The sequence below is a fragment of the Marmota monax genome, unplaced genomic scaffold (genome assembly GCF_021218885.2).
Source record: "Marmota monax isolate L192 unplaced genomic scaffold, Marmota_monax_Labrador192_F-V1.1 WCK01_AAM20220418_F8-fsc00043, whole genome shotgun sequence".
NCBI classification, from domain to species: domain Eukaryota; kingdom Metazoa; phylum Chordata; class Mammalia; order Rodentia; family Sciuridae; genus Marmota; species Marmota monax.
This window is the reverse complement of record NW_026691982.1, coordinates 13,104,291-13,126,673: the sequence shown is the minus strand read 5'-3', so window position 1 is coordinate 13,126,673 and position 22,383 is coordinate 13,104,291. Positions and strand designations below refer to the sequence as shown.

The following is a 22,383-nucleotide window of genomic DNA, read 5'->3' as shown; positions in this document are numbered from 1 at the left end:
GGAACAGTTGTAAGACAGAACTAGTTGCCAACCTTGGGAAGGACTTCCAGTTCAGCTGGCTGTGATTTTTTTAATTGACCAAAACTTTTATTCATTTCTGAGTGTGTTAGTCAGCTTTGAATGACTATAACAAAATACTTGACTTAGGCTACTGTGATGTCAAGAGAAGGTTATTTTGGCTCATGGTTCTGGAGGTTTAAGTCTAAGACTGGACAACCCTGATGTTTTGGGCTTCCGGCAAGGATGCCACATCCTGGCAGGAGTAGGTGTCAGGGACATCTGAAGCCAGAAAGCAGGGAAAAGATGAGTGGGTCCCACAATTCCATTCTAGGGCATGTGCCCAGTGCTCTAAGGACCTCCTACTAGCCTAGCCCACCCCTTAAAGGTCCATTATATTTCCCAATACCTTGGGACCGAGCTTTTATATTGAACCTTTGGGGGGCATTCATTATCCAACTATAGCCTTGGGTAAGGTGAAGTATAATATTTCTTCCACTAGATACCCTGTTCTGCCCCACTGATGATTTGGAGCCCTGCCTCCCTAAGAAAGAACTTGTTTGTCTAGAGAGTTCTTTGTGTTAAAGATGGGATTTTATTTCATTTCCACAATTAGTTAAAAAAATAGTTTGAATATTTTATTCCTGCTGGGTGTGTTGGCACACATCTCTAATCCCAGAAACTTGGGAACTTGAGGCAGGAGGATCACAAGTTTGAGGCCAGCTCGGACAACTTAATCAGGAAACCTTGTCTCAAAGTAAAAAGTTTTTTAAAGGGGCTTGGTTCAGTGGTAGATTGCCCCAGGATTCAATCCCCAGTACTGAGATAAAAAGAAAAGACAAAGAAAGAAAGAAAAGATTTCATCCTTGAGCATATATTAAATAAAGATAAGCAAAAATTAGCATTACTTGCTGGGTGATTTTGGCCATTCTGTATAGTTACACATGTATATTTGCTGATATTAGTTAAGTGTAATTTGATTTCTACTCACAAGGGATCACCAAAGACAGAAAGTAAAAGAAACACTGGTATTAAAATTCAGTTTATTAGAAAGCTCAGATGTTGATGATTCTATAGATTTGCCTCAAGATGTTCATTGTATTTTTAGATTGCATTCATGTCCTCAAAATTCTTATGTAGCATATTAAGCTTCTTCTTTTACGCCTGTACGCCCCTCTTCCCCCACAGTGCCCCAATAAGGGGAATTGTAATAATCTAGGGGTGCTCTACCACTGAGCTACATCCCCCAACCCTTTTTATTTTTTTATTTTGAGACAGGATCTCCCTAAGGTGCCAAGGCTGGCCTTGAATTTGTAATCCTCCTGCATTGTTAGGATTACAGGTGTGTATCACCACACCCGGCCCTCTTCAATTTTTAACAAAAATGTCAAAAAGAGAAAAACATAGGGAATGGAAACTCAGTAGTAGATACTTGCCTGTAATGCTTGAGGCCCTCAGTTTAATCCCAAGCACTACAAAGAGACAGAAAATATATTGATGGTTTACCCAATTTGTATCTTATATATTGGGGATCATCAATATTACTTACAGAGAAGTACTTGTAAACTATGACCTGAAGCCTTTAATTTTGACACTGAGAAACAGAAAACAAAGTGGAACAAATAAAACACTGCCAACTCCAAGGAGTCTAACTTTCAGGTTTTAAAAGCAGTTTTTTAAAAATTTCATAGCATTACAGAAAATTAAATTTTAGTCTTTACTATATTTTGATTCATGTGGTGTTACTTGGTATTTTGTTCATTGCAAATATGATTCTAGTTATAAGTTTAAAGCAAATTTAAGCAGTGTTTATTGTTCAATGTTCAAAGGTTGAAATCTGCATGTATTATGCTGTTATTGATAATGAAAATTATAGTGAACTCTCAATAAGGAAGAGTAATATTTAGAATTATTTATTTGTAGCATGCCACACTAAAAATGACAAAATCATCTTTTGGAAAATTATAAGCAGTTTAACCAGGTGGTTTATTCCTGTCAAAAAGAACTGGGGAAATGTCATGCTACTTTCATTTATAAGACACGTTCTACTCCTGCCACCTAGTGGTCAGCTTTGCTGTAATAACAGTTGACTAGGTCTCTAAAATTGTTCCTTAGTTTAAAAGTGCAGTTTGAGGGCTGGGAATGTAGCTTACTGGTGGAGCTAGCTTGCCTAGCATGTGCAGGTTCCTGGATTCCATCCCTCGCACCACAGAGAGAGAGAGAGAGATCCTGGCAAGTAAATGACCATTGGCATTTATAGTGCTGCCTGTTCATTTTAAAGGTGCAGGCACAGGTAAGCTATAATCTTCTGGTAAATTCTTCTAGTTTGAGATTTCAGTTTTGTCATTCAAATAATACTTAATCTTGGCCAACTGGGAAAACTTGAATATTTTCTTTGGCTTCATTTTTCCCAAGAGTAGAATGTGGAATTATCTGTATCTGCCTCAGAGGGTTATAAGAACCAATGAAATCCTGCCTGTTAAACAATTTAGCTTAGCATTTTAACACTGGCTGCCACTGTGTGGTTATCAATATCTCTTTAGATGATTTGTTCACTCTTCATTGACCTGGCCTTTTGTTTGTTTGTTTGTTTGGGGGGTCTAATGCAGGGGTACTTAACCATGGCGTCTCATCTCCAGCCCTTTTATTTTTTATTTTGAGACAGGGTCTCAGTAAGTTGCTTGAACTTGAAATCCTTCTGTCTCAACCTCTGGAGTCACTGATTATTGGTGTGAGCCACTGTACCTGGCACGTTGACCTGGCTTGTTAAGACAGAGTGAAGTTAGGCTTTTTTTTCCATATCTCTTTTTTGATATAATACTGTGTTATAGTCTTACAGGGGATTGAGAAGTAGTTTGGAGTCACTTTGTTTTACTTTTGTTTGTTTGTTTATTTTATTTATTTGTACTGGGGATTGAACCCAGGGTCAGTTAACCACTGAGTCACATCCCCTACCTTTTAAAAAAATTTTAATCTTTTCTTTTAAATAGGATCTCACTAAGCCCTTAGGGCCTTGCTAATTTGCTGAAGCTGGTTTTGAACTTGTGATCCTCCTGTCTCATCCTCCCAAGTCATTGGGATTAGGGTGTGTACCACCATACCTGGCTGATTTTTTTTTTTAATGCCCAAGAGTTAAGTTCCAGCATACCCTAACGTTGATAGGTTCATTCAGTAATGCACCAAACCAAATTTGTTGAACATTTTCAGGTTCAAATGACCAATTAGCTATAGCTGTATTAAAGCAGTGTGGGTGATGTCAACATGATTAAGCCCAAATGTATGTATACCACAGGACAACTATGTAGAATGAAATAAATCCCACCAGAGAGGTAAGCAAAATGCTGCGAATTTCAAAAAAGTTTCAACTCTCATCCAATTGTATCAAATCAGTACCATTCAATAAAGACTGTGAATGATCAAATTTGATTTGAAGAAATGGGATTTCTATCAGCAGTTATGAAGAAGACAGGGGGCAGTTTGTTAAGGAACAGAAACTTGGGCAAGTGTGTAGACATTTCTGTTATTGTAGATAACAGGATATAACATAATTTGGTTTTATATAGTAGAATAATCCAGTTAAAGCCCGGTCACAAACACTTAAATTCCAGAGCAAAGTATCTATACAGTTCTTGGTAAACACTGAGAAGTCAAGGAACATTTTATGAACAGAGATGAGCCAGGCTCAGACCCGTTTTTAAGAAATCAATCCACCTTGAGTAGAAAAGGTGGTGGTGGTGAGGGGGGGGCATTAGATTAAAAAAAAAGCTGTCAGGAGCCCAGAGGTGAAAAGAGCTTGAAATTGTTAGAGTTGACATGGGATAAGTAAAAAAGGAACAGGAGTGAATGAAACTTTGGAAGGCAAAGAACACATAATAAATAGTGAGATACTTTGTCAGTTAACACCTGCTGTGTGCCACATACAAGAAAAAGAGCGGTTTAAAAAAAAAAAAAAGCTACAAAGCTGTCCTTATTCTCCTGGGTTCATAGTCTAACTGGCAGACTGCAGTGTATGCAAATTAGCATGATAATAGTGATAAGTGCTCCTCCTGGGAAAGTACAAAATGCCACAGGGGCACCAAAGGTTAGTAACTCTGGGACAAAAGTGGCACAATTAGGTAGAGACAGTCAAGGGGGGATCTTGAAGAAAGGGTAGGATGGGAGCACAGGGGTAGCAGTTGAGGAGTGGATGGGCCTTCCAGGCTGATGGGAAGACATGGAAGAAGAGACAGTCCCTGGACCTCAGCCCTGCTGCTTCCTATGTCTCTACATTTCTTGGCCATAAACTTGGGACTAGCAAAAGTTCCTACTGCACAGGTTGTTTTGAAGGTTAAATGAGATGGTGCATGTATTTAGCACCCCTAAATATGCTCTCATGGGAATTCAGCAGAGTGACTAATGTGTTGTGCTCAGTGTAACTCTTGCATGGGGTGGATGGGTGGGGAAGCAGGAGATAAGAGTGGTCAATAGGTCTGGCTATGATTAAGAAGGATCCTGCTTGGACCAGTGGACTTGAACTTCACCCTGCAAGCTGTGGAGAGCATTTGAGCAGGGGCCACAGAGGGACTTGTGGGACTGAGACTGACCAGGCAGCTGTGTAGGGAGGGGTGGATGGGGTCGGCCAGGATCACAACAGTGATCCTAACTAGTCTAGTCCAGAGGCCTTGAGACCTGTACTAAGGCTGTGGAAATGGAGAGGAGGGAATGGGTTCCAAAAGTACTTAGCAGTTTACATTTTACATTTAAGTGTATGAATGTTTGTGGGGAGAGAGAGGGCAAAGATGACTGTGACCCAGAGGTAAATTGTGTTGGGATGCCAGTAGTCAAGCAAGCCATCATCACTATGGTCTGGAAAGAGAAAGGAAGGGATTTTTGTGGTACTACTGCAAGCTACAGTATCATCAAAATAAATTCTTCCTTCTGTGTATAGTAATAGAATGATCCAGCAGGTGAACAGGGGCTGGATTTGTATTCAGGCCTGCTTCCATTTTGAATGAGCATTGTGGAGTTTAAGGATGGTGATGGACACTTCAGATACAATGATAGCTCCAAGGTCAAGGTGCTCATCCCATAGATTGATCAGAGGTGTAGATCCATGATACAGTGTCAGCGAGGCATTGCAGTTCAGGTTGTTCAGATTGCTAGTTGGGAGATTAAACAGTTGAGAAGTTATCAATAGCGATTTTACAGAGCTATTCCTAGAACCAGAAAGACAATGCTGCATTATAGAAGCAGAAAGTCTGCTCCAGAGTTTAGTAGTTTTATGGAGGTAGAATTTGAATAACATTAAATGAATCTGTTGTAAGTTTGTTGATTTTAGGAAATGTATAACCTTAGTCAGTTAAAGGATATTTACATCTCCATGAAAAGTTTTAGCCCTTTTGTAGTTAATCCTTATTCTCACCCCAAACCAGGCAACTACTGATCTGCTTTATGTCTGTGTACTTTTTACTAAGTGAACAATTCAGTGACATTTGCTAATTTATGGAGTTGTGTAGCCAGTAGCATTATCTAATTTTAGAAATTTCCATCACCCCAGAAAGAAACCTCATGCCCATTTGCAGTCCCCTTTTATTCCCAGACAACCCCCATCTAATTGTTATCTTAATTCTGGACACTTCCAAAAACATAATCATGTAATATGTGATGTTTTAGCACTATCTTCTTTCACTGACCATATTCTCAAGATTTACCTGTGCTACAGTATACATCAGTTCTTCATTGCTTTTTTTGGCCAAATAATATTCCATTATATGGACAGAACACATTTGTTTATGTATTCATCAGTCAGTACAGACTGGGGTTGTTTCCACCTTTGGGTTAGTATGTATAAACCTGCTATGAACATTGATACACAAGTTCTTATGTGGAAATATGATTTTTCTTTCTCTTGGGTGAATACCTTGGAGCAGAATTGCTGGATCATTTGCTAATTCCAATTTTGACCATTTAAGGAACCACAAAAGTTGTTTTCCTAAATAATGGACCATTTTTGATTCCCACCAGCAAGATATGAAGACTGTAGTTTTCCCACATCTTTACCAGTGCTTGGTGTTCTGGATTCTAACTCTTCTAGTAGGTATATAGTAGGGTTTCCTTTTGGCTTTACTTAGCACTTCTCTAATGACTAATGATGTTGACCATCTTTTCATGCACTTATTTGTCCTTTATATAGCTATTCAGATCTTTTGTTCCTAACTTTATTATATTTTTTATTGTCTTATTATTGAGCCACTGAGATTTCTTTAAATATCCTGGATACAAATTGTTTGTCAGGTATATGATGGATTAGAGTTCTCCAGAGAAATAGAACCAATATATGTGTGAAATTTACTGTGGGAATTGGCTGATGTGATCATGGAGACTAAGTCTCACCATCTGCCACTGCAAGCTGGAGTCCCAGGAAAGCCAGTGGTATAGTTCATTACAAGTCTGAAGGCCAGAGCGTGAATGCAAGTGTGAGGATCCAGCATGAGTTGTGGAGTTAAAGACCCAAAACCCAGGAGCTCCAACATCCCGGGGCAGGAGGAGATGGATGACCCCACTCAATGAGAGAAGGGAATTCTCCATCCCTCAGCCTTTTTGTTCTATTTGGGCCCACTAACAAACTGGATGATGCCCTCTCCTGTTGGTGAGGGTAGATCTTCCTTACCCAGACCACTGACTTCAATGCCAATGTCTTCTGGAAACATTCTCAAAGACACACCCATAAATAATGCTGTACTAACTATATGGGTATCCCCTAGCTCAGTCAAGTCAACACATAAAATTAACGTATAAATTACAAATATCTCCTCTTAGTTTGGCTTGCCTTTATTTTATTCAATCATGTCTTTCAAAGAGTAAAACGTTCCAGGTTCTCAAAGGTTGTAGGTTCTCAAACATTCTCTCTCTCTCTTCTTCCCTCCCTCCCTCTCCCTGTCTCTCTCTTTCTTGTTTTATAGTAGTATTGGGAAGGGAACCTAAGGCTTCCAATATGCAAAAGCAAGTGCTCTACCACTGAGTCACACACCCTCATCAAAGTTTCTAGTTTTATTAAAGTACAATTACAAGCTTCTTTGTGCTTTTACTGTTTAGAGGTAAGAAGTTTTTGATAATCCCAAGGTCACAGAGATTTTTCTCCTAGATTGTCTTCTGAAAGCTCTAAGGCTGCTCCATTTTTAGTGATTTTTGTGTATCCTGTGAAGGTTAATTCTTTTAATTATGGACATCCAGTTTTCTCACCTTCACCTATCAAACTGCCTCTGGTTTTTATGCCACAGAGAATGCGAGTTCCCATACTGCATTGGGTTCTCATTCATTTTCTCTGACGAAAATGTCCTAGAATTTGAATCATAGTAATTGCATTTGCAATTGGAAAGAGCACTTTAAAATATAGTTTTAGTGCATTTAAAAAATACTTAGGGGGGGATGTTGGGAGTATAGCTCTGTGGTAGATTCTAGCATGCACAAGACCTAGTTTTGATCCCCAGCATTTACTGGTTTGTGTTTATACACGCGTGTGTACGCACATGCGCGCACACATGTTTGAATTTAACATTTTGTTACAGATACATGTGCTGTGACTCTCAGTGTAATATTTCCTAAATACACACACACACACACACACACACACACACTCCTAAATAGCAACCCTGAATGGGAATTCAACAGATATTTTTCTTTCATGAGTGCATTTTAGTGGGATTTGAAAACAAGTAATATGATTTTTATTAGTTATCTTTGTGTTAGCTTAAATTTAGCTTCTCCTAGAGTGTTTTTAGTTGTGTGGTATGTGTGTCTGTCTTTGTTTTCTTTTTTCGTTTTGCAGGAAAAAATTCCTAATGTGAAAAAGGATCTCTTGTAGAAATAAGAAATCAGAAATTCAGATCATGAGTTTAAAGGGAAAAGTAGCCTTTTACTTTAAAAATTGAGTCATTTTCTAACTCTCCTTTTTAAAAGCAGTTTCCACTTGCTCTGAAAAGGTTTATGCTCATTATTACATACAGAGACACTCTTTTTCCAGTGAAAAGTTTCAAAGTATTTCTGAATGGGTTCTCTGCATTTGACCCCTTATAAATTTAAAAAACCTATCCTAAGATTATTTTTAAAATTATAAAATCTAAAGGAAATGAAATTCGCATATAATGTTTGTACTTACTTATGGGATATAGTATTATAATTTCTCTCTCTCTCTCTCTGATTATTGAAAAAGGATAATTCCATTGCCAACTTTTTTTTTTTTTTTTTTTTAACTTAGAGACAGGACCTTGACCAGTCATGTTGATGCAGTCTCAGCAATTCAGGAGGCTGAGGCAGGAAGATGGCAAATTTGGGGCCAATGTTGGCAATTTAGTGAGACCCTGTCTCAATAAAAAGGGCTGGGAGTATAGCTTTGTTACTGCTACTGCTTTTGCTTGCCTAACATGTTTGAGGCCTTCAATTCAATCCCTGTACTGCCAGAAAAGTGAGAGAGATGGGCCACGATTGGGGGACAGGAGTCCTCACTTGGTTGCCCAGGCTCAAATGATCCTCCTGCCTCTACCTCACTAATAGCTGGGATTACAGGCTTAGGCCACTATATCAGGCTTGAGAGTTCTTTTCACTCATTGAATGAAGTGGCCCTTTGCTTTTTTTTTTTTTTTTTGGTAGTACTTGGGATCAAAACCAGGACTTCATGCTGCTAGGCAAGTGTTCTAACCACATCCTCCTGTTTTTCCTTTATTCAGTTCAGGTGACATTGCTCACTTTATAGAAAATACTATAATACCTATTTTTAATCAAGTATAAATAATATTATACATCGTGTGTGTGCGCGCACATGCACATGTGCTTTAAAAAATATATTTTTGCAGTGCTGGGGAATCAAACCCAGGACCCCAAGCATGCTAGTTAAGTGCGCTACCACTGAACTACAGTTCGGCATATTATGGTGTTATTCGTGATAAACATTCTGAAGTTTTTGAAACACTGGGCTAGGGGTGTTGATCAATATTTGAGTGTTTGCATAGCCTGCGTAAGGTCCTGAGTTCAATGCTCAGGACTGTAAACTAAACAAATAAATAAGTTTTCTTATTTCTTTTAATTATGGCCTTGTTTTAATTTTGGGGTAGCGAAAGGCAAACTAAGATCATAATGCACTAATAAAAACATTTATTAAAATAAAGATATCCAAAGAATTTTTAGAGTTTTGGTAAAATTCTAAAATACAGGAATGTGAATGTCATTATTCTCTGAGGGAAATTTTAGCTTGATGATTTAGAAATTGGTTCCAGCATATCTATTTTTCTCCTGTTCTATTTTTCTCTCCCCAAGCTTCCCTGTAACAATTAAGATCAAAGAATATTCAGGGTGGGAATTAATTTCCAGCCCTGTGGGTGACAGATGTGCATTTTGATGTGTCTGCAGTGATTATTGGAAGGGATACTGTAGGTTTCGTTGGCAGAGAGGCAGGAGTATAAAGGACTGTAGGTCACTCTGTAACCTGAATACCACCTGTTTCTTGCACCTCTCACAGTATGGGGAAAAGGCAACCATTTGGCATGAGTTCTCCCTTTATTTAGAATGACCCAGTGCTGCCCGGTGAAGAGAAGCTGGGGAGTTAATTGATGCAGGGAATTAGAAGGAGGGACTGGCTGTTGGCATGATAGTCATTAGGGCTCAAATTTCTCTTTTTCTGAATATATAAACATATCTTGATTCTTGCCTTTAACCCTTCCAAATAGGATAATTTATCTGAGATCTTATAATTATTTTTCTCAGCCATTTAAAATCCTGGGACATATAGTTGCAGTACACACAGAATGGGCCTATGCAGGGTTTTGCTGATTACAACACATTAATTTTCATTTAAGGGGAATTAGGTAATGAGCTGTACAGGTTGAGCATCCCCAATCTGAATATCTCAAATCCAAATGTTCTAAAAGCTGGGCATGATGGTGTATACCTGCAGTCCTAGTGATTCAGGAGGCTAAAGAAGAAGGATCACAAGTTCGAGGCCAACTTCAGCAACTTAGACATTGTCCCAAAATGAAAAAATAAAGAAAGCAGGTCTGGGAATATAGCTCAGTGGTAGAGTACCCATGGGTTCAATACCCAGTTCTGCAATATATAAATAATAAATGGGGGCAGGTGTCTAGCTCAGTGGTAAAAGCACCCAAGTCCAATCCCCAGTATGTGGGGAGGGAGTTTACAGTTACTTTCAAGTTGGGTATGGTGGTGTATGCCTGTAATCCCAGTAAGTGGGGAGACTGAGGCAGGAGGATTGCAAGTTGGAGGCCAGCCTGGGCAACTTAGTGAGATCCTGTCCCCCAACCAAAAAAATAAAAAAGGATGGTGGATTTGGTAGCCCAGTGATAGAACATCACTGGGTTCTCTCCCCAGTACTCCAAAAAAATAAAATCACCTTATATTTGTAGAAGGTATATATGAAATACAAGTGAATTTTGTATTTATTTTGGTTTCCATGCCTATATATTAGAAATATTCCCAAATCAAAAAAAATACCTGAAAGTTCTGGAGTCAGGCATTTCAGATAAGGGTTACTGGTAGTTCTAAATAAGGAGCTGCTACTATTTGGATTTTAAAAGATATAGGGACTCAGGTTTCATTTTTCTGAAATTGGATCACATGCCATTATCACCAGCTTCTTGTAAGTGGTATGATCTATCCTATGAGGTCTAACCTAGTTGTATACAAAGGTTCCATGGAGAGAAATTAGGGAGCAGAGATTTTATTTTTATTTTCACTAACCTCAAGCTAAAATGTAACATTTCCTTCTGTTATTAATGTTAAAATCCAAGAAGAACAATTTTAATAATACCTGCGATATTGTCAGATCACAGATCTTTTTACATTATATAACATTCTTTGCTAGTATCTTGAAACATCTCTGCTTATGCGCATCAATATGATGATGAGAATATGGCAGATATTAGACCAACACTAGTCCTGCTATTCATATCTGATATTTATTACTATATAACATTTCTTTCAATATTTTGATAACTGTGGTACAAAGTCCTTGATTTACTTTGTCTTTAAAAATGGGCTTCTGAGAAAGGGTCTGTAGGTTTCTCCAAACTACCATTTACCTGTCATCAGAGGCTCTGATAACTGTCGCTCTCACTCCTCTTCCTCAAAGCATTTCTACATCTAAGTTTGTAAAAGCTTTAAAAAAATAAAGACCTCCTTTCTTTATTTTCTTATTTTGGGACAATGAAGGAAGATTCAAAAAGTTCTATTTTCCCTCTTTAAGTGTGTAAGCCAACAAAGCATGTCGCAGAATGGAAAGAGCAGAGATTTTGAAATCAGATAGCCTGGATTATAAGATAGACTCTACGAACGTGAGCAAGTTATTTATTTTAACCCCAAGGTCTTAATTCAGTAAAATGTGTCAAATAGTACCTGCCTCCTAGTTGTGAAGATTCAGTAAGCTCTTGTGCAGGCTTGGCGTGGATCTGGCACATTATAGGCCTTCAAATTTTATTCCTATTGTTGTTACATCCTCTACAGTGTTAATTGTCACCTCCATCTCTGTAACAATACCTGAATTCCTTATGGCATCTGGGGCTGTTGAACCCTGCGGGAAATCTGGGAGGCTAGCTTATTGCATTAATATGCATTTTGGGAAAGCCCTTCCTATCACAGTCCCTTTGCTTTAGTTCAATTTTTTTTTTTAATCTTCACAATGCATCTTTAATTTCCTTGCTTGTAATATCTCTTTCTGAATTGTCTTGTTGTACTAGTTTACTATGGTTGTCAAAATAAGTTACCAGAAACTGGATGGATTAAAGCAACAGATAATTTTTCTTTCACAGTTCTGGAGGCAAGTTCAAAAATCAAAGTATGATGGGCGGGGCCAAGATCCCTGCCAAGGTCTTCAGGGGGATCCTTTGCCTTATCCAGCTTCTGGCAGTAGCCAGTGAGCCTTGGTGTACCTTGGTTTGTCAGTGCATCAATTCATTTTCTGCTCCTCTCATGGCTTGCTCCCTTTCCTATTTGTCTGTGCCCTCCCTAATTTCCCTCTGCTTATAAGGACAGCAGCTATTAAGTCCCACCTAATCAAGGGTGATCCCATTTTAACTGGTTACATCTGCAAAAATTCCAGTCTACAAATAACATCACATTCACATGTACCTTGGGGATATCCTTTGGGGGGACACTATCAACCCACAACCTTTGCTGATCGATCCTTTATGATTACTGTGGGTCAGGCTTCTGAAGAGATGCATGTAAAATCCAGGTGCTTTATAAAATTTTTTTTATTTTTCTTGTGTTCATAATTTGCTCTTATCATGATTTCAAAAAGAATTTGAAATGTCTAGCTGGAGATAACAGCCTATATTAACTTTGCATTTTTGTAAAGTTAAAAAAAAAGAAATCTTGTATAGAAAGAAAGTGTATCATACTGACTAGGAAAAGTACATTAAAAGTACACAGAGGGGGCTGGGGTGGTGGCTCAGCGGTAGAGTGCTCGCCTAGCATGCATGAAGCACTGGGTTCGATCCTCGGCACCACATAAAAACAAACTATTGTATCCACCTAAGAACTAAAAGATACATAAATAAATAAATATTTAAAAAAAAAAAAAAAAAAGTACACAGAGAAGTAAGAGTTAAAAGGGCAGTGACTACACTGCAAAGTCTGTTTACAAAAGTTTATGACTTGGGTGTGAATTGGCCACTCAAGCTTATAGAGCCCTGGAATGATCCTAGCTGAGACTGCTGGATTGGACCAGGCAGGGCTCTGGCTTGGCCATGTAAGCTCCTGATTACAGGGCTTTAAAGGCAAGAAAAACTCTAGAGAACATGGACATGGTCAACTGCTTGTTTCTCCAGTGTGTTTGTGGGCTGCCCTTGCCCATGGCCAAGTCAGAGGTAGGTTCTCAGATTGTAGAAGTTTGTTGCTGTCTGTGTTTTCAGTTTCACAAAAATTCAGTCAAATTGTACTCCCTGGAATGAGCCTGGGCAGTATTTCTGAAGTATGTGAATTTTGCTAAAAACAAAACAAAGATTTAGTTTGTTCTGGGGATGCGGCTAGCTCAGTGGTTGATTACTTGCCTACATGTGCAAGGTACTGGGTTCGATCCCTGAACCACACACACAAAAAAGGATTTAGTTTTAGAATATCCCTCAGAATGTTTTGTTTTGTTTTTAAATAGGGGATTTAACTCTCTTCTGCCTGAGATCAAATATGTGAATGTAAGCTTTAATCTGAAGCTTACATCCTTCTTTCTGTACTTCACTGGGCATGAAATGGATATGTCTGTTTTAGTTACGTGTTGTCCTGTTAACTAAATTTTGCAGTTCCTAGAACAATCAACGCTTCGTTTGTATCTTCAGTAGAACTGTATAAGCACTGAAAAATCAAATTATAGTTTGTTTTTATATGTGTCCCCTGTACAAACACAATAGCTGACACTGAGGTGTGATGTGTTGAAGGAATAATCTTGTGCCCCTTCACCTGCTGTGTAATGGCCTGATTTGGGCACACCTACCTTCATTTAGCCCTGATCACTTCCTGGAGTATTTCCTTATTTTCAGTACCAGTAAGAAAAAAATAGCAAGTTGCATAAGTGCCAAAACAAGCTAAGTTCCTTTGACAAAAGGAAACAAACAAACAAAAAACAAATAAAACCTCACATACAGCACTGAATAGACTATTTCTTACCTCTGATTCTGTTCTACTTCTGTTTTTCTAGCATGTTATTTCTGAACCTTTTTATTGCAGTGTTATAAGTGGGTTTATTTTCACTATGTACTTAAATTGTGAGTGTCAGTTTATTTAATAATTTATTTCAGACATCCATTATCATTTTTTGTGTATAATCTGTTATATATATTTTGTATATACCAGTTGTAATATTTGTTTGTAATTCAGAAAATAATTGCAACTTTCATGGTTTTGCTTATATCTTTCCATGGTGGCATTGAGGAGGAAAACTTTTCCTCTACCCTCTTAGGTGCTGTGTTTGGAGTGTTTAATTTGCATTAAATTGACAAACAATAGATTAGCAAAACAGATTTTTTATTCTGGTGTATGTAGGTTTGTAGGTATTCACAGAAAAATGTGGCTCTAGTGGGTGATTGGAATTTGAGGTTTATATACAATCTTGATAGGGAAAGGGGAGGGGGAGAAGGGAATTTAGAGGAAAAGCAAATGTCCTTTAAGAGAGATAAATGGGCTTTTAGGAGAAGAAATGGGAGACAAGATAGATGTCTATTTAGGCATGGATTTTCCTTTTGGGAACCTCTGCTTTTAGGCAGGTAACAGTTCAGAAACAAAGCCTATTCTTCAATGCCTCGGACTCAGAATAATTCTTATTACTTAGTAACATAATCTGGGTCCCTTCGTAGTGCCTTGATGTAGGCAGCATTCTAGCAGTGAGAGAGAATCAGTGGAGAGGGCTGGCGTATATATAGCTCAGTGGTGGAGCACTTGCCAAGTATGCACAAAGGCCCAGGTTTGATCCCTAGCACTACAAACAAACAAACAAACAAGAAAAGGTGGATAACAGGGTAAGTGAAGACTGCTAGGATCCTCTGTGAGACTGCTGGAAAACTTGTGGGACAGAAATTATGAGGTTCACCTTTCAGGGTCTTTGTTGCCACGAACTGGCTCTGTGACTGGGACAAGTCACTGAACATCTTCAGGTCTCAATATTTCTAATTTGAAAAATGAGGAGGTTGAAATAGAATATCTACTAATCCCTTCCTGCTTCCTTGGCACTTCATCAAATTTTCATGGTGCATGATCTTCTTGAATGTTCAAACTCATCAGACTGGAAATCTTAGGGCCTACGATTCAGATCTTTGTTGTCACTGGCAGGAGGTGTGCCTTCTTGGGCCACCACCATTTAGCTTTCTTCAGATCCAGCCAGTCTTGTGGGTAAGGACAGGGTGGGGATGCCTGAGGCTACATCCTCAGCCATTGCCTGCCTTACCAACTTACTGTCTCTGGGTGTTCTCCTTGTCCTCCCTGTGCCTGGGGTATGACAGCCTTTTTCCTTTGCCCCAGGATGGAAGAACTGAAGGCATCAGGCCTGACTTGCAGGCTGGTCTGCTGCTGGCTCTGCTCCAGCAGGTCTTTGGACTCAAGTGTCCAGACTTTGAGGGAGTTGCTGAGATAGCATCTGTCTACCTCCAGGCAGGAGTAAACCCAGGGGATAGGACATACATGGCTTTGTAAGAGTGATCACTAACTCCAGCTGATAAGGCCTATTACCATTATCACATTTCATCCCTGCAAGGACCCATTCTTCCCCTGTGTATAGTTAGGGAGCCAAATGGGAGACATTGACTGACTTCCCTGAGATTACAAGGCTAGCTGGTTGCCCAGACAGTGACTAGCACAGAAGTCTGCCTGATTTCAAACCTCTTGTGTTTTTCTGACCATTTCATTGACTCTGAAGAATTGTTTCAAAAATGAAAAGGGGGTCTGGGGGTGTAGTTCAATGGTAGAGTTCTTGCCTGGCATGTGCAAAGCCTTAGGTTTGATCCTCTGCATTGTGACCAAAAAAAGAAAGAAGGTATTGCTTTATTGAGGGTCACAAAATTTTGAGCCGTGAGATGTGTCCAGTCTAATATCTGAGATCCAGAGAAGTTAGTTGTGACTTGTCCAAGATTACGCAGCTACTTAGTCACCTGATCTAGTTCTCTCAATCTTAGTTCAGTGCTCTTCCCCCATCAAACTGCTGCCCAGAAGCTGCCAGCTCCAGCAGCAGGTCCTTGCCAGGTCCAGCAGCTAACACCCTGGATTTAGTCTTCTGTTTTTAAATAGTGCACATTTTTGAAAGAAATACCTTGGGGCAGCCATGTGTAGCTTTACACACTCATTTCAGGTTTGCGCCTCCTCCATGCTATTATTTTGTATATTTGGGACACATTAACTATAGTTATAAGTTCATTTTATTAACTCAAAATGGTGCTGATTTTCTTAATATTAACTGTGGTTATTATAATGTAGTGGTGTTTGGCCACCGTTTCCTTCCTTCCTTCCTTCCTTCCTTTCTTCCTTCCTTCCCTCCTTCCCTCCTTCCCTCCCCCAGGGCCTCACTTTCTTCATGCCTTATTGTACCTTACCATTAGCCTCAAAATATCACTACTTAAATTACAATTTTAAATTAGCCTCAAATGACAGATGGATTTGGTTCTTCTAATACATGTGTTAGTTGTATCTTCATTGTCTGCTACACAAATAATAATTGTAAACAAGTAAATCAAGGCAGCCCCAAGTGGTGCTGAGGAGGATAGTGGGGAAGGAGACAGATAGCTTGTTCTTTGTTAATACCTTCCTGGATCTTGGAGCTCACCTAACATGTTCACATTTGAAAAGGTTGTGACTGGTGATCCCTGGAGGCCAGGCTCATCCCAGGATGAGGAGAGGACAGAGGTGCCCAGGATCACCAGGAGGAGATGGGGCTCCGGGAAGCGGTCCAGACCGCGGCCACTGTCTGACTATGGCCAGCTGGCCAGCCGAAGTTTGTCCATTCCTGAAGACTCCGTTGCTGTGGACCCCCAGAGCAAGGACTGTGTGGATGGGCCCCCCCTGGAGAACATGTCCTCCACTGGTTCTGCAGACAAGAATGTTTCAGCCAGCTGTACCAAAGGAGGTCGGAGAAGACGCCCCATTTCTGTGATAGGAGGGGTCACCTTCTATGGCAACAAACAAACAGAGGAAATCGAGAGTCTTCTAACCCAAGTAAGATTTGGTGTGTTGCTACCACAGCCGGCAAAGAACTTCCAGCTTCCAGGCCTTTGTTCTCTCACTGCAAACTAAACCGGAAGCTGCTTTTGCTTTCTTCTCTCTTCCTGGAAGATGATGCATCTCCTCACAGCCTTTTCCTCCTGATGTTGCTTGAAAACTTGCTTGAATTCAAACTAACCCTCTGACACCTGTTCACCTTTTTCCTAATCTTTCTTTCCTGAGGTCTCTAATGATTTGTGAAACAGGTTTGCCTTTTGTTTCTTTCTTTTTTTTTTTTTATTTTAAAGATGTTTATTTAAATTCAATTATAGCAAACATAAGTTTGGTCAAAGTCGAAAGCAATAAATTCCATATATTGTACAGAGTGTAAAACCCATGTGAAAAAAGCAATATAGGCTCAGTTGAAAATTTTAAATTAAATATACCTAAAAAGGTATTGGACTAAATGATAACAGATGGAGTATAAGATTTCCAAATTTTAATTTGGTTAACTTTCTTGTAGTACCTATACACACACATGCTACTTTTATGTACTCTAAGTAAAATAGTAAACTATAAGATATATCAGAGTAGAACAAGGAGGACATCTTGAGGTCATTCTAGAAATGTACATGTTGCTAATCTTATACAGAGTACACATGCAATTTATGTCTTAAAAATAGATCTTTCAAGCTAAGTTAACAGTTCCAATAAAAAGTGTGGGTTTTTTCTTCTTCAGAAAAAAAAAAGTTTTATGCAAAGTTTCTCAAGAGCATTTAAATTCATTTGAAAGCTCTCAACCTGAGATTTTAACCAGGGGAAGGGTAACAGGATACAACAGAGAGTGGTCTATTGTTAAAATGGAAAGATAAAAGAAAATAAAAAGAAATAGAAGGGCTGGAGATAGAGCCCCATGACAGAGTGCTTGCCTAGTATATGCAAGGCCATGGATTCTAACCCCAAATGAACAAAAAACGTAAGGAGCCAGTTGCACACCTGTAATCCCAGTGTCTTGGGAGGCTGAGGCAAGAGGATCTTAAGTTCAAAGCCAGCCTCAGTAAGTTAGTGAGGCCCTAAGCAACTTAGTGTGACTCTGTCTCAAAATGAAAAATAAAGAAGGGCTGGGGATGTAGCTCTGTGGTTAGGTGCCCCTGGGCTCAGTCCCTGATACCAAAAAGAAAAAGAAAAAGAAAAAAAAATGGTAACAAAATGGTAGGGGAAAAAATGCACCTCTTATCACATTTAAAAGAAAATCTGTTTTATCCTGTGTGGGGGGTGGGGGGAGAGGGGGTTCTGGGGATGGAACCCAGGGCCTCACATGTGCTTGGGCTAGTGGTCTACTACTGAGCTACCCCCCTACGTCTCCAGTCTCTACTCTTTTCTTACCTTTTCTTTTTCTTTCTTTCTTGGTTGTTTTTTGATTTGCAACTGGTTTGACATTGGTCCCTTGGTATATTTTAAATTCAACAAATATTTATCAAGTGCCCAGTGTACTCTGAGTATATAAGACTTTTAAATAAAGATGCAGTCCTAAAGAAATTTTATATGTGTTTGGCGAAGTTGATATCCTGGCTGTGGTCAAATGTTCACACAACAGTCTTTAAGTAATGTATATGCCCAATTTTATTTTTAAAACCTGCTGGATGATGTCTTAAATAATACATAAATTCTCTTAAAAGGGAAATTCTATATTGGTTTTGGATTTAATGTTGACATTCTCCCTGTGAAGTCCCAGCACAATGCCTTGTTGGCAGCAAGCACTCAAAACCTCTTATTTAACTCAATTGAGTTAAATTGAATTCTTAAGGTAAAAGCAAGTCAAATTGAAGAATATCTCAAAATCTCTAAGATCGTTCTCCAAGATACTCTACCAGTTAGAGGAAATAATTTGAACTAAAATACTTTGTACTCTATTATAACCTGAAGTGCAGTATAGAGACAATCTAAAGCATTTAAAAATATTTCACTACAGATTATAAAAAAAAAAGTATGGCAAAATAATTTTCTGTATCATAATTTTACTTAGGGAGTTGGGTAGAAAAATTCTTTAAGAACCTAAGGAAGGGCTGGGGATGTGGCTCAAGCGGTAGCGCGCTCGCCTGGCATGCGTGCAGCCCGGGTTCGAGCCTCAGCACCACATACAAACAAAGATGTTGTGTCTGCTGAGAACTAAAAAATAAATATTAAAAAAATTCTCTCTCTCTCTCTCTCTCTCTCTCTCTCTCTCTCTCTCCCTCTCCCCCCCCCCCCCCTCTCTATCTTTAAAAAAAAAAAAAAAGAACCTAAGGAAGGCTGGGCACAGTGATAGATATCTGTAATCCCAGTGACTTGGGTCTGAGGCAGAAATATTGCAAGTTTGAGGCTAGCCTCAGCAATTTAGCAAGGTACTAAGCAACTCAGTGAGACCCAGCCTTAAAATTTAAAAAAGTCTGGGGAGGTAGCTCAGTGGTAAGTCGCCCATGGGTTCAATCCCCAGCACTAAAACAAATAAACAAACAAATAACTTCTTCAGTCAAATCCAAGGAAAGCACAAACCAAGTGAGCCTTTGATGCATACTTATAGGAGTCATACATATGGAAAATAGGAAGGTACATTATAGATGATTCCAAAGAGACCTGGGTAAATATGTAGGAAACCATCTTTTTTTTTTTTTTTTTTTTTCAGTGTTGAAGATGAAACCTAGGGCCTTGCACATGCTAGACAAGCGTTCTACCACAGAGTCACATCTCCATCCCTGCATTACTGGTGATTAAACCCAGCAGTGCTTTACCAGTAAGCTATATCTCCCACTTTTTTTTTGAAATGGTCTCACGAGAGTTACTGAGGGTTACCTGGAACTTGTGATCCTCCTTCTTCAACTCCCTAGTAGTTGGGATTACAGGCATGTGCGACTACACTTGGCAAAACCCAGCTTTTTATAAAAGCTCAGCTGTTGTTATTTTATGTAAGCAATTGACTTTAGGTCCACAAGTCCTTGTGGGTCTTCAGGGATGGGTAGAGCTGCTATCTGTAACCCTGGCTGGGCCTTATGTCTACATCTTTGCTTCCTCCAGAGTCTGCTCTTGGGAAGGCATCTTCTTCACCCTGACCCTGAAGCTGTGTGGGCATTCTATCATTTCCTAAATCAGTCCTGTTCTCAGGCACTTCACTTTTGCTTACTATTCCCTGTTGACATGTCTCTGACAAATGCGATGAGATGTGATCCTGTGAGGTAGGAGCCTCTGAGCTGATAATGACTGTTAAAGTTTTAGATTAACACATTGCCACTGAGCCCAGTGCAGCCTGCAGCTCTTGGCAGGATTTGGAGAAGCCGTTTCACATCTGTGAGTGGCTTTGTGGTAAGAAGGCTGTATAGCCTGCTGCTTGCAGGAGCTGCCACTTCCTGGCCCCTTCTTATAGCTTTTGCTTTCCTTTTGTAGCCAACAGCCAGGCCACCCGTGCCCGCTCACCAGGTGCCACCCTACAAGGCAGTGTCGGCCAGGCTCAGGCCCTTCACATTTTCCCAGAGCACCCCCATTGGACTAGACCGTGTGGGACGTCGGCGGCAGATGAGAGCATCCAATGGTGAGTCTCAAAGTGGCCTCCTATGGAAACATCTGTTTGTTGCCAGGTGCCCAAAGTGTCCGGGTGATTTTGCTGCTTTTCTTCTTCCTCTGGGTCAGGGTGGTGCTTGCCTGGCCTTGAGGAAGTTTCTTCTCAGGATAAGGGTATGTCATTTGCTGTTTGGGGGGGTGGGTGCTTTTTCAGCCAGCCTGGTGAATTGGAGAAGTTTGACCCCCTTGTGATGTCTGCGTACCTAACCTTCCACCGGGCACATCCCAGTGAGAACCAAGGCCTAGGCTGGAAGTCTGAGATCAGAGTGTGGCAGTGTTTGTTCCTTCATGTTCCTGTGGCATTCTCCGGGTACATGTGTCTGACTCCTGTGTCCACATTTCCCCTTTATAAAGACACCAACTTTACTGCATTTGGATCCACCCTAATGACCTCATTGTAACTTGATCATTTAAAAAGATATTGTTTCCAAATAAGGTCACATCTGTGGGTCCCAGGGGTAAGGACTTCATCATCTCTTGGGGGGACAGAATTTAACCAAAAGCATATATCATGACTGTATCAGTGTACAACCTGCACACACATGGTCAAAGAGTTACAAAAATTAGGGAAAACGGAAATGGTTTTGATAATGACATGTAGAGGCTTTCTCTTCTAATCCCTGAACATACGCAAATAGCTTATTTTGTGTTTCCTGTAGAATTAGTTTTTTATTTTTGTTGCTTTTACATTTTTTCATTTTAGCTTTAGGTTTTTTTCATTGAAAAATACTAAAAATTAACTGGCTAGGTTAAGCAAAAAGGGAATGTATTGGAAGGATGTTGAGTGCTCCCAGAATTGATGGGATGGTTGGGGAAACAGGCTAGGATGTAGAAAGCAATCAGGGTTGCTCCCAGGAGCCAAGGAGCCATGAGAAGGACTGACTCTGCCATCCACAGGGAAGGAGTGAAGTCCAGTTTGTCCTCTGTCATTCACCCAAGAGTCAGAGTCCCCAGATGAGGATTCAGCTCTCTGAGCTAGGTGTCATGTCCACCACCTGGTAGCACTGGTACAGGGAGAAGGAGGGGTTGCCTTCAGGCCTCCTTGCCTTCTGTGCTTGAGTTCTTTGTCCACCAAGGCCAAATACAATAGAGGAGGGTTCATTCTCCTAGAGGAAATCTAGGTGGTGTTAGGAATAGGAAAAGATTGTACAGGTTGTACGTTTGCTCTCTTTCTCACTGATTCATTCACCATCGAGAGCTTACCATGTACCATGTGACAGCAGTCAGCAGAACAAAGCCTCTTTAGTCACTTACAATTTAGTGAGGAGAATAACAAGTAAATATCTAACAGGGCAGGTAGTGCTACAAAGGAAAATAAAGCTGAACACAGTGGTCCAGGCCTCTAATCCCAGCCACTCAGGAGGCTACCTTAGCAACTTAGTGAGACACTGTCTCAAAAAATAAAAAGGGCAGTGGATTTAGCTCCCCTGCCCACAGGAAAAGAAAGAAAAGAAAGCTGAGTGGTCAAAGGTTCTTATTGACAAATAAGCAGTACTTTTTTTTTTTTTTTTTTTTTAAAGAGAGAGTGTGAGAGAGAGAGGGAGAAAAGAGAGAGAGAGAATTTTTCAATATTTATTTTCTAGTTTTCGGCGGACACAACATCTTTGTTTGTATGTGGTGCTGAGGATCGAACCTGGGCCGCACGCATGCCAGGCGAGCGCGCTACCGCTTGAGCCACATCCCCAGCCCAAGCAGTACTTTTTTTAAAAAATTTTCCTACCTAAACAAAACTGTCTCTAATGTTCTAAATGGTACTCTTATCATGGTGCACCTATTCCAGATATTACTGAAAACCCTCCTCCTTACCTAGGGATGACAAACCAAAGACTCATCAATTATAGCTGACACCTCCAAGTCTAAGACTGTGGAGTTAGAACTCTTTCTTCTCCAGTTCTGTTAGTGGTTTTAGCCTGAGATAAATTTAAGCAACACTGTATCATGATGGGAAGTAGGAAGAGGAAGGGCATAGTAAATAAACTATTGTATTATGAGTACATGACATCATAAAAGGAAACCTCTCTCTTTTTTTTGGGAGGGGGGGGGTTTCTGGTTACAAGGCTGTAGGTGGTAGTTTTCAACTGCACAGATAGTCTTCCCGTTGGCTGCTTCCTGGCCTCTCCCAGTATCTTA

At 39.9% G+C, this 22,383-nt stretch overlaps 1 protein-coding gene across 4 annotated transcripts in view; it reads left to right on the top strand.

Annotated features, from left to right (window-relative positions):
- Spata13 (spermatogenesis associated 13) overlaps positions 1-22,383 on the top strand; it is a 351,797-nt gene that overhangs the window by 275,713 nt on the left and 53,701 nt on the right. For 3 of the 4 annotated variants that reach the window (XM_046447959.2, XM_046447967.2, XM_046447976.2), the window contains 2 exons: positions 16,309-16,674; positions 20,080-20,224. In XM_046447959.2, coding sequence (XP_046303915.1) covers positions 16,309-16,674; positions 20,080-20,224 — 511 coding nt within the window. The remainder of the gene's footprint in view (positions 1-16,308; positions 16,675-20,079; positions 20,225-22,383) is intronic. The other variant, XM_058580755.1, reaches the window with a different exon arrangement.